The sequence below is a fragment of the Morone saxatilis genome, unplaced genomic scaffold (assembly GCF_004916995.1).
Source record: "Morone saxatilis isolate NCDOM2014 unplaced genomic scaffold, NCSU_SB_2.0 Contig7, whole genome shotgun sequence".
NCBI lineage: Eukaryota > Metazoa > Chordata > Actinopteri > Moronidae > Morone > Morone saxatilis.
In genome coordinates this window covers 16,948,724-16,960,747 of record NW_023340246.1, presented here as the reverse complement: position 1 = coordinate 16,960,747, position 12,024 = coordinate 16,948,724, and the positions used below count along the sequence as shown (strand labels likewise).

Genomic DNA, 12,024 nt, shown 5'->3' with positions numbered 1-12,024 from the left:
ATGGATGTTCAGCTATGGCATGTGACACATGTGGAGCCACTGGTGACTGCCAGTGGGTTAACTGCACATGTGAGTATCTGTCCTGAAAATGTGTGGCAGGTTTTGTTCTTTGTGTGTCCTAAATTGTCCAGACAGCTGAAACTGATTGGACACATGATTCCCGGGTATGGAGGGAATGTATGCGATGGCAGTGGATGCTGACTTTTTAAGATGATGTCATGCCAATTCCCCCTAAAGCCCCAAGCTGTATGTCACTAACCACCGCCGTGCATCTGGACATGCTGGTTTAGGTGCTTTATTATTTCATACCACAGTAAATATAGTAAAATGAATTCAGTGTAGAGGATCGACGCTAGTTGCTTTCTCCTTGAGCCGAATATAAAAGTCTCACTTTGAGTTCTGATCGTGCATTTTGCTGCCGTTTCCCTCCATCACTGTGACACTTGTTTCTTAATTTCATTATGTTAATGGAAATATCTGGAAATGAACATGAGTGCTCCCGAGTATGAGAAATCTCCCTGACTTCTGCGCTACGGAGGGGAGCTGTGAAGAAATATGCTGCAGTGGTATTTTTCAACCTAATTTGGAAATCTGCTGGTTGTGATTTAGAAATATGCATCATTCAGTAAAAAAAGGAATTGCCATAACAGAACTGCATGACTGATTGCTTCCTGAGTCAACCAACGGCTTTCTTCTGTGGTTTTGTTTTTGTTGGTGAGGAGAGGAGCTGTTAGTTTTTTTTTTTTTTTATCATGTTATCAATGACAGGAAATGAGGTGACAGGTTTTATGAGTAAAGCACAGATCAGCCTGCATAATCTTTTATCTTAAAATAGTTGGTTTATCACACAATTTAATCATATTTGTTGAATGAAATTCTGTGATAAAACCTAGCTTGAAAGCACACCTCTGGCTCAGTATTTGGTGAGGTAGAAGCTACAGTGGACCTCTGGCCAAAACCTGAGCCTGAAATCCTCACAAGTATGACGATTATTTACCATATCGCCCTAAAGGGCCTCACTCCAGCGCTGGCCCGGGTTCAGTATGTGCAGTCAGGCGTGCACGGGTCTCTAGTGATTGTGAAGATGATGAACAGGAGAGGAAGCGAGGGGATGTGTGGCAGGAAGCCTGCAATATCCTCACGCTAGGCAACAGAAGGAAGGAGAGGATAAAGGCAGGAGTCAGAGGAAAAGAGTGTGCAGATAGGAAAAGATAAATTTCATGTGGCTTGTTGTTCCCATGATGTATGCCTCGGGGTGCAGCTCAGAAGGAACCGTGATCTCGTCCTACATTCCAGTTGTCATTAAGCTCAGAGAATGAAAGACACCGTAACGTGTGTGTGTAATCGTAACCCTTTTACTCATTAGTCTAGCATCTCGTGGGAGATGACCTGTTTGACAACTTTACCAATGAGGAGCTTTGAGTCTGCCCTACTGAGATTTGCCGATCCCACGCCCTGTTTCTGCTGTGTTTCTGAATGTTAAACTGTCCTGCGACGATACTTTACCTAATGATTCATTAAGCGGTTGAACAGGACAGGTAGGGTGACAATTATGTGCGTATTTCCTGGAGCAAAGGGACAGTTTCCCGAAGGAGAAACCTGGTCAGGTTTACAATTACACTGAATGCACATGAGGAAATAAGCAACAGACACAACGAATGTATCAAAATCTGTTGTCTCGTTTAGTTTTAATCTACATAGTCAGTTTTTATTGTGAAAAAACAGATTTGATTAGCAGTTATTTTTTCCATTGGTCATATGATGTTAGTGTAAACAAGATAAATGAGTCATTGCTACGAGGTTCAGGGAGGTTTTTGGCTGTTTTTATCTTGTTCTTGTTGGAAAATGTGTCTCTTCTACCCTGACTTCCGATACTAGAACAAACAACTCACACCAGTCTACTACACAGCGATATGGAAAAGAACAGCCACGCAAACACACGCAAACACACACACACACACACACACACTAAGTAAACCTAGAGCTAAAGCCTTTCACAAACTCTAGAATGGATCACCTATTTGATATGAACTCAGCAAAAACCGGAAAGGTCAGCTCTGGCCAGTCGAGGTGGATTTGCTGGAGTACAGCGTAACCACACTGCTGCAGAAAGCTAACGCCTACCACGTTGTCATTACCAGATTTATCTTCGGTTTAGGGATTTTGTGTAAACAAGCACTTGGCGTCAGAGGCGCATTTCCCAGCAGCCCAGTGTTTAAATGCTCAGAAACATTTACACGTGTACATGCGAGCTCTGTAGCGTCTCTTAAGTACAGGCCGCAGTCTGTGACAAAGCTTGTTGAGTGCTCCTAACCAAGAGGATGTTATTTGTGGTTAAGATGGGCCGTTGAGGGTTTCATTCACACCTCTGGCTTGAACAAGCTGTGGATGATGATGTCACCATCTTGAAAAAGGGTGAGAGTCAGTCCTAACGTTCACAGCTGCCTGTGAGATAACAGCCCTCTGACCTACTAGAGGGTGAAAGAAAAGCCTCCCAAATGGTTCGACATACATGGATCGCAGTGTCAGATCACACAAAGAGTGTGAAAGTTAAGCCAACGCTTTTTAAAAAGGCTTTATCTTTGATTTGACTAAATCACAGTTAGAAAGGCAGTGAGTCCATTAAGTTTGCAGCTTTAAAAGTGTCACTTTTTTGAGTTTTAAAATATGTCACACAACTTGTTTTTTTGTGCTCAAGGGCTGAAAAACAAACATCAAAACAGGGAGAAGCTGCATAAACAGTGTTGGCAAGTCAACGCCAAGTGACCGCGATGGACACCTGACAGAAAAGCTACCAAATACCTCAAAACCCCGGCCTCAATAATAACCACATAACTGAACCAGCAGCGACACAGTCTCAACAGACTCTTTACATCATGGGCTCCACAAACTAATAGTAATGACAGGACAGCTGTTTGAAAGATGCGTGTACCCATGGCCGTCGCACCAAGATGCATAACCTGATACGAGGAGCACAAAGAACAGCCTTGTGAGCTGTGGAAAATGTAACGCAGACTCCTGAGTCATTTTCTGACCCTGTTCGGACAAAGCCAAAAGAGGCTTACAACAATGGCTGCAGCCTTACGGTTGTAAAGTTGTATCTGTAATTTTAGTAATTTATGGGGAACCATCTGGTGGGCCTTTTTAGGTTTCGGTTGCTGTGGATTATTGTGTAACAAGGAGGAAACATGTAGGAAGGTGTTTTACAGCACCAGGTGCACTCTAGTGAGTAGACGCAGTTCACTTTATGATGTTCCTGTATTCCTGGAAGACAATACCCTCATATGCTTGTAGAAACATATTTAAGAGGGATTTCTTATCAACGCAATGAGGTCAGCGGCCTTTAATGGCCTCGCCTGTCACCATATTTAAGCATTATTGAAGCTTTGTGGGACATGTATGTATCACTTCTGTTGCGTAGGGCCTGTAAAACGGCATTCCAGAGAGGACTGAGACATCTGCAGGCAAAGTGCGGCCATCCTGGATGTCCACTAAGTCCATTCAATGGATCTCGATGAATCAAAGCATTGTATGTCTTTAAAGTAGTATGTTTTTTCAGATTATGGGTCTCCGTTTGTCTGTCTGAAAGTACTGATAAATGCCCATTATAATTTCTCACAGTCAAGATAAGTGTGTCAGATAGAAAACATTTACAGATTTACTTACTGTCATGTATATAGGAGCATAAACTCCTCACATTTGAGAAGCCAGAACTGGAAAATGTGCGGGAGGTTTTGCTGTGGAATTAAAATCAGTTGATCATTTATAAAAGTAGTTGCTAATAAATCTTCAACCATCTATACATTGACCAGTCATTTAACCTTTAATGCAGAATATATTTATCAGTTATCAAAACTTCACACTTATTCAAAATCAAACATCTGATAAAAACACTCACATGAAGGACATTTGAAATAAATGTTATGGTTTAGTCTGTAAATGAGTAAAATGATGTTTCTTTGGTACATTAATAAATAGCTAGATCAATGCTACGCCTGTTCTTGGCAAGTATTTGGGGCGGGCTAGACTTTATGGCAGAACAAAGTCCCTTTCTGTCGTGGTTAATTAGTAATCCAATTTTACAATAAAGGAGGATACACCTAGTGGATCAAACTGTGACTCAGCAGACTGAACATAGAAAAACAAATAGAAAAGTCTTCAGTCTTAAGCAGTGGAGGAATGTAACTGCTGTACAGAAGAACGATTATAAGTTACTTTAACTTTTATACTATATACTATATTTTTCAGAGCGAAATACATTTATTTGACGCTTGTAGTTGCAGATGAACATTTTACATACAGAGTATTTGTTTATAGAATATAATGCATTGTGATTTAATTACTGATCTGTGAATAAAGTTGTTAAAATGAGCTCAGTCTGGAGCAGCTGAAACATTAAAATGCTTCTTACGTGTTTATACATTAGTGATATTTTACTTACTTTTACGTTGTGGCTTTTACTTATGATGATATGATCTAAATGATCTAAATAATTACCCCCCCCCCCCCCCCCCNNCCCCCCCCCCCCGGTCTTAAGTTACTTATTTTCTGTTATCAGTGTGTTATGAATTAATGATGTTTCAAGTCATGCCAGATGCAGTGCTGATTTTAAATTTTAATTTTAAAGCTTTCAAGCATCAATTTCAAACAAGTAGTTTTTTTTTAATTCTTTTATTTTATGGGGGCAGCAGGATGGCAGGAACGCCACCCACCCTGCTGCAGGATGTGGGCTTGTGTGAGCAACTGCTCCGACCTTCCTGTGGAGGAGATAAGAAAAGTGATATGCAGAAGGGCAATTCTTTTTTTCATAAGTATTTGTAAGCACAAAACAAGTGACCGAGAGATAATCAGATGCAGCTGTGTGCACTCTATGAAATTTGAACATGAAATCGACTGTAGGCCAGTGTGTTTCGGACACACAGCGATGTTCTTGATGAGCTGAGTAATGAGATCTGTGAGTAACCAGTCATCAGCTCAAAATAACTTGAACTTAAATGAATAAAATCAAGTGCTTTTTGCTCTTGCATACACACATCAGACACTGAAATCTACTTTAAAAAGCTTGGGTAGATTTAATTCATATAAAGCATGAGTCAGGCTTTTGATGGATGATATTTTTGTCTCTTCCAGCAACTGTTGGCTGTCGCAACATGACGCTTATGGCAGGCAACGAGACCTGCAGCAATGTCAGCTGCTCAGGTGAGTTTAACAGCAAAATGGTTCTAAATAAAAGTCTGTAAATTAACATTTTGTATTAACATACTCTTTCAGGCCCCAAGAGAATCAGCAGACATTTGTAGGCAAAAAAAAAAGCATTTCTTCAAGTTTTAGGGTGTAAATTGTCTGCAGATTCTGTTCGGGTCTAGTTTTGCTCTAACTAAGGTGTCGGTTAATGGTGTGTGTGTCAGCACTTGTCTCTTATTTGTTGTTTTTGTTTGTGTCTAAAAGACTTGTCTAGGTGTAGCGTATAATTTTCACCTGCCTAAGAGAAACAATGAGGGAGCGTTGCTTAACTTTTCTTGTTGTTTGGGTGGTGTTTCTTGCTTCCTCCCCGTCTTGGTGTTGATTCCCTGTCCAGCTGAACCCACAATACCTACGCCTACACCTGCCTCGACTGCAAATGCCTCTACGACTACTCCCCCTCCCACTACAGCGCCCCCTGCCCCTGTCACCACCACTAACGGCACCGCAGGTAACCAGTCCCGAAAAGACTCTGCTTCTCCCTGCTAGTCTGTGTTGTCTGGTGTATAAGCTTTTAAAGTTATAATCCTTAAGAATGTCATCAAATGATTTTTTTTAGCAATAGCCACTCCGTAATTCCCTCTCTGTGTGGTAGGTTTTCATTTTGCCTTCGCAGATTCACAGGAAACAATGCTGCATATAATCTAGTGTTAATGTTTTAATTTCATCTCACTCAGCCTCACATCCTCACATCTTTATCAGAGCTGTATTAAGTTAGCGCTAATGGAAACCCAACATTTTATACTGTTGCTGCGTTACATTAAAAGACTTTTTAATCGCGAAACACAGGATGGCTTTTTATTGTGAAGCAGTCACAGAATACACAATCACTGTGTTTCAGTAGTCGTTCAGCACGGCCTCATTGACTTCGCCTCGATACACACCCTCAGGGGAGTCCCTGTCGCCATTATAAGTGTCATTCCCAAGTGTGAACCTATCGTGATGTCACCCATTGGTTTGTGGAGAACCATTTCGAAGCCTCGAGTTCTGCATTATGTAGGTTTTTCTGAGCAAGCAGTGATGACGTACTGCGAGTAGAGCTGTGCTCACTGGATGTGCTTAGTTTTGACTTGTCCGTAGAAGGAAACATTGGTGGCTCGCCTGGTCACACGTGTTCTCGTATTACAGATACACAGTACATTAAAATATGTTTCTTAAATGATTTTAGGCTTGAAATAGCCAACACTGGATAGAGAATGACACAAGATAGCAACGGCCTAAAGCATACCATGCTTTATCATCTGTTTTCCTCAAAACTGGACAATAATCTACAGAATGAACATGATGCTTTATGGAAGACGACTTTAAACTAGAGATTTAGACTCTAAACTCATTAGGAAACTGTTTGCTGAGCTAATCAATCCAGTGAGAAGTAGGGTCATTTCTCCATAAGGCTCAATACTGTCTGACTGTGTATCTCTTTCAGTGCATTGCAGTTAATGCATTTGGTGCAATGGTTAGGTGATAGTAATGTACTTAAAACTCTATTTATTATTAATATATATTTATGTTTTCAGTTTTTCATCGAATAAATCTGCAGGTATTTCGGATGATTTGTAGAAACCAGTATATAGCACTAATAGCCTACAACTGGCGGTCGATCCGTGATAGCTTGAACTGAAAGTGTACAAGTGTGTTCAGTTTAAATGTGTGATGTATGCTCTTACAAAATACCGAGGGCGAATGAGGGGAAGTCCAACAACCAATGAAACACAAATGCACTAACCACGATTGCTCATCAAAAATGGGTCCACAAAACAAGACAGCAGTAATTTTCAGCATTTCTGATCAGTGGATCATTATTACTTTTGGCAAGGGACTAATGGAACAAGAGTGAGCTGTTAGACAAAGGATCTAGTTACAGAGTTAGAGGCAACAGGCTGCACACTTCACAGCAAGGCAGCAAACCTTACCGAGGCCCTGCTGGTGTGTGGAAAACTACGCCTAAATCTTAAGGATTACAACTTTTTAAACAATTGGCTTAAAGTTAAACGGTGTAAAGGCTAATGGATGTGTTCTTACTGTCACTCTACGACAGAAAATGCAACTACTATTTCAACCGTTGCCCCCACTCAAAGTGGTAACAGCTCCACCATTACGCCTGCATCCTCTACTTCAAGTAAGTGGAAAAATCTGGTATTATGAAAGAGCGAGAGCATTTTTATTTGTCCTGTGATCTACAGAAACAAGAATAACTCCACTATCTCTGTTTTCCTTTTTGCTCGGCCTTTCATCACAGCTGGAACCAGCACAAGTACCACAACAGTTTCCCCTTCTCCTGAACCTCACAAGAACACCTTCGACGCTGCGAGCTTCATTGGTGGGATAGTGCTGGTCCTTGGCCTGCAGGCAGTGATCTTCTTCCTCTACAAATTCTGCAAGTCCAAGGACCGCAACTACCACACCCTTTGAAGCAGCCGCACTTTTGGATCCACATCACTCGACTTATCCCCGCCGACCAGAGAAGATTCCCCCGCTCGGCACGCAGTCACCGCAACAGACTCAAACAGTGTTTTCAAGCAGGTTTTCTAGATCTTTGATGTTTATTCCACTATTGGTTTAGGCCTGCATTAGCGTCTGTATTAAGGCAACCTTGCAGGTCTGCATGTATAATTCACATCGCACTAACGTGTCAAACTAAACAGATCTCTCCAGTGATATTACATTTAAGACTTGAGCATATGGATTACATCATCTGGTTGCTACTCCCACCTCCTGCCGTTAGTCATTCTGCAGAGACCATTTTCCAGCAAATTGAGGGGGTTTGTGTTATTTACTGCCCCTCTCACCACATGAGAGTTAAAGAATTACTCATACATACAAAGTAGCTTTCCTGTCAATGCTTGGGAGTTGTACAGCTGCAAACCGGTAGCATTTACATCAGTCGTGTCTTAGTTTGGAAACACTGTTTGAGTTCACAGCTATTCTTTAAATGTGACGACTGTGATGATTCAGTATTGCTTTTAGATCATTCAATCCCTCCCAGATCTCTCTCTCCCCCCTCTCTCTCCCCCACCCCCCACCATGCAGCTGTTTCATGTATATGTGTTCATAGATGATGTAAAAGAGGTGGGGAATAAAAGCAACACTAAATCATCTGATGTCAGACTTGAAAAAATAGCTATTCCTTCTGGTTATTTGGGGTTATTATTTAGGAGTGCTGTGCGATTTCTGCTGTTGACTTCCCTGGTTAACCCCCCCCCCCAATATTAGTTATAAAGAGATATCAAAAACCGACTGCCAGTAGAGCAGCTCAATGCAATAAATCATGTAACAAGTTCCATCTCATCTCCCATCCTTTAATCTCCCAACTATTATTTCTGATCTTTACCAACGTCAAAACTTACCCATCCAGGTTGCTAATTGTTGAGCTGGCCCCTTTGGTCTCATGTTTTATTTTTATTTTTTTGGAGTTGTCAGGAAAAAAAGCACCTGTGGGTCAAAATGAAAGATTGTAGAATATTTCATTTGTTTTAATAATGTAGATAATATAGAGAAATGGGGAGATAAAAGCAAATGGCATGCACCTTCTTGATGTGGACAGTGATAGCAGTGAAGTGCCTTTAATGTCCAGTATGACTTAAAGTTAGACGTGGAAGAGGATTTTCTGTCGAATGAGGCCCGAGTGTTATCGTTAGTTTATGTTTCTGAGGAAGAAACGGTATCGCGGTGCTGATATTGGTGAGGACCGTAGTATCCCAGCTGGACTGAAGAGGCTTTTATTGTTGAAGAATACCGTAGATAGTCGTCACTCGAGGGCCTTAATCAGTCGAGATTGAAGTTTTTTCCCTATAAGTCGAGGACTATATTCAGTGCATGAAACCTATGGTCTTCTCACTGGTGACCTTGATGAATAATTGAAGGCGCTCTCTCTCTTTATTTGTAGCTCCCAATGCTGCTCCCAAATTTCCTCCCACCGCACTATTTATGTGTCAGATGTGCGTTTAATTTTGAAACACTGAACAATGAGCTGGCAGGAAATTTTGGACTCCTGTTGGGTGCTGTAAATCTGAGAGGGGTACCTCGTTTTCTCTTTTCTTTTTTTTTTTTAAGAAAAGGCAAAAATATTGGATTTAATTTAAAAACTTGAGTATTGGAGGGAGTGCATTGAAGTAAAAACGTTGGCTTGTTTGAGTGCTGGTTTGGTTAAATGAGCATTGCACCTCTGATTTCTGACTTTCTGTCGCATAAATGAGAGGATTGTGAGTGAAGTGCAGAACTGCAACAGCGAAGTGGCCATGCTAGAGCTCATGTCAAGTTCTCTTATTAGCTTGCTGCTAACTGTGATTTTTTTTTTTCTTCTTCCCCCTCTTCCTCCATTGTGTCCCTCCTGTACATAGCCATGTCCTGTTTTTGTTTATCCTTTTGGTTTCAACTTGAGGAAAGGCTAAATGAAGGAGTGTTTATCAGTACATTTTGCTTGTAGCGGCTCGTCAGTGTCAGGAATGTTTAGTTAAACAGCTTTGTTTTTTTCTTTTCTTGATTGCATGCTGGATGCTTGGAGTTGTGATTTTTTTATCCTCCCACTGCATATGCTCTTAAGGATTTAGACACTTAAAAACCACTTGATTATTTGTGATTAGCCCATATGCTAGCTGAAAGAATTGCCTTGAAACAGTGTGCATTAAGCCAAAGTCCTCAGTTTTGGCATGGAAATTGAGCATTGCACTGACAAGCTTTGTTTTGTAACTTTGTCTTTGTACATGTTTTCATGATTCAGCCAAAAAACAAAAAAACAACAAAAAAAAAAATCCAATGCTTGTATAAATACTCAGTCTTGAATAGTAATAGATAGTGGATGAATAATCACCTTGTTTTGTATGACCACAAACAGTAAGAAATTCATGAGTGCAGTTTCTTTTTTTTCTTTTGGCTTTCATCATTTTAGGAGTACATGTTTTTTCTGCTGCTCACCATTAACACGCCTTTTAACCTAGTTACCTGGTGGCATTAGGCTACAGCCCAAAGACCCAATTATGGTGAGTAGGCCGTACAGAGTTTGGCCTTAGCTGCACCCGTTTGTCCATTCTCTGCATGTGGAGAGCCTTCGCCCCCCAAATTTAGAGAGAAATATTTGAGTTTTATCCACAGCCGTCGAGCGCTACGCTGCGTAACCACTGAAATCCAGTCAAAGCGCTCTCTGCTTTTCAACATGCTTGCTGCATTCCTTAAGAACACAGCATCACATGTTGACATTGCCGTGTGTCCAAAACACCTCTGGTATCCATGGATACCAATAGATGTCCATTGTGTTGCCTCTCTGCAGCTTCTGCTACAAGTCCACTAACTCAGTCTGTGCACCTCTTTTTAAGGAAAAGTGCCTTATTCAGTTAATATCCACAAATAGTTGTAGTTTGTAAAAAAAAAAAAAAAAGATATGCCACACATATTAAATATCCACGGGACTCAGCACTTTCAGACCCCTGTGAAGTGTTTTTTTCTGTGTATTCTGCTTAAATGTCTTGTTTTGTCACGCTCAGCCTTAACTTCTTGATCAAAACCCACAGAGCATTTGCTTGTGACAGGCTGTCTAGGTAATTAACAGGCGGCTTTTGAATGCAGTTTGTGCGTTCAGATGTATCTTGTACTCCGTGGCTGGCATGTCGGTAGCATTTAAGTGCCTACATTTTGACCAATCGCACATTGTAGGTGTTAAAAAATGCTGCTGAAATGGCTGTAACCAGCTAACGAATGGCACAGTTTTCAATTGAAGCCTGATTGTAGCCTGGACAACTTCCCACCAGCACATTGTAATAAAATAACTTAGCGGTAATTGTGCAGCCACAGACCTCTTAATGTTCTTTAACTGCAACATTTTGTCCATGATGCAAACAGTCACGTGATGACTTGAAGTTCTCTTTGGTTGTAATTTTCAATTGTTTTCATTGAATTACTTGTTTTCTTAGGAATTCCTTAAGAAAAGTCCAAATTTGCTTGGTCATGGAGGGCTCTCCTATCAGTTTTCAGCCTTGCAGTGTTCCAAGAGCAACAAGTTAAAAAGCTTTTTGATTCCTTCCTTTGCCTCGTGGCTTTATTGCTATGTGCACACACACTGTAGTGCCATATATTTTACCTTGTTGTGTTAAGAGGCCATCAGTCTTGGTACGATTATTTTAATTTTTTTCTGTGGCTTTGCTCCCACCCCATTTTGATACACACACACACACACACACACACACACAGCCAAACATAGACACTTGCAGGTGCCACAATGCCCCCCCACACCTCCAAACCCAAACCCCCGGAAATGGTTTGTGCTTATTTTTTTGCTCTTTTTTTTTATTTTATTTTCCTTCTTCTCTCAAACCTTTTTATTTTGTGCCTTGTTTTTCTAGTGTTGCCTTTAGTTTCACGATGTAAAACCAATAAAGTTTGAATATTGTTAAACAAAGCGCTGTATTCACCCTTCATTCGACGACAGCGTCAACTTTCTTGGAGCTGGCGATTTACATGACAAATCACAAGTGGGACGATGATACGCAGCCAGGTCTCAGTGAAAGGCTCCATCGCCATGGTTACAGTTGGAAGACTAGTTGCCACGGACAACAAAAGGTATCAAGTTCAGGCATTGCTTTGTCTTGCCCTGTGTGTGTGTGTGTGTGTGTGTGTGTGTGTGTCTGTCTAATGCTGGGTCAACAAGCAAACAGCAGATTAGAGCTGAACAACCATCATATTTACAGTATCTAAACATTCAGATGTCTACAAATTCAGCACTTTATTCCTATTAAATCTGGATTTGGCATTAAATATCTTTACCAAAATGCCAGCTATTCAAAACTTTAC

At 40.9% G+C, this 12,024-nt stretch overlaps 1 protein-coding gene across 2 annotated transcripts; it reads left to right on the top strand.

Annotated features, from left to right (window-relative positions):
• cd164 (CD164 molecule, sialomucin) lies at positions 1-11,632 on the top strand (the record flags this gene model as incomplete). 2 transcript variants are annotated; one of them, XM_035678352.1, is given in 5 exon segments in its annotated part: positions 1-69; positions 5,131-5,199; positions 5,579-5,692; positions 7,280-7,360; positions 7,481-11,632. In XM_035678352.1, coding segments are annotated over 5 exon segments (506 nt in total), but the record flags the coding sequence as incomplete, so codon positions are not given.
• Positions 11,633-12,024: the final 392 nt, after the last annotated feature.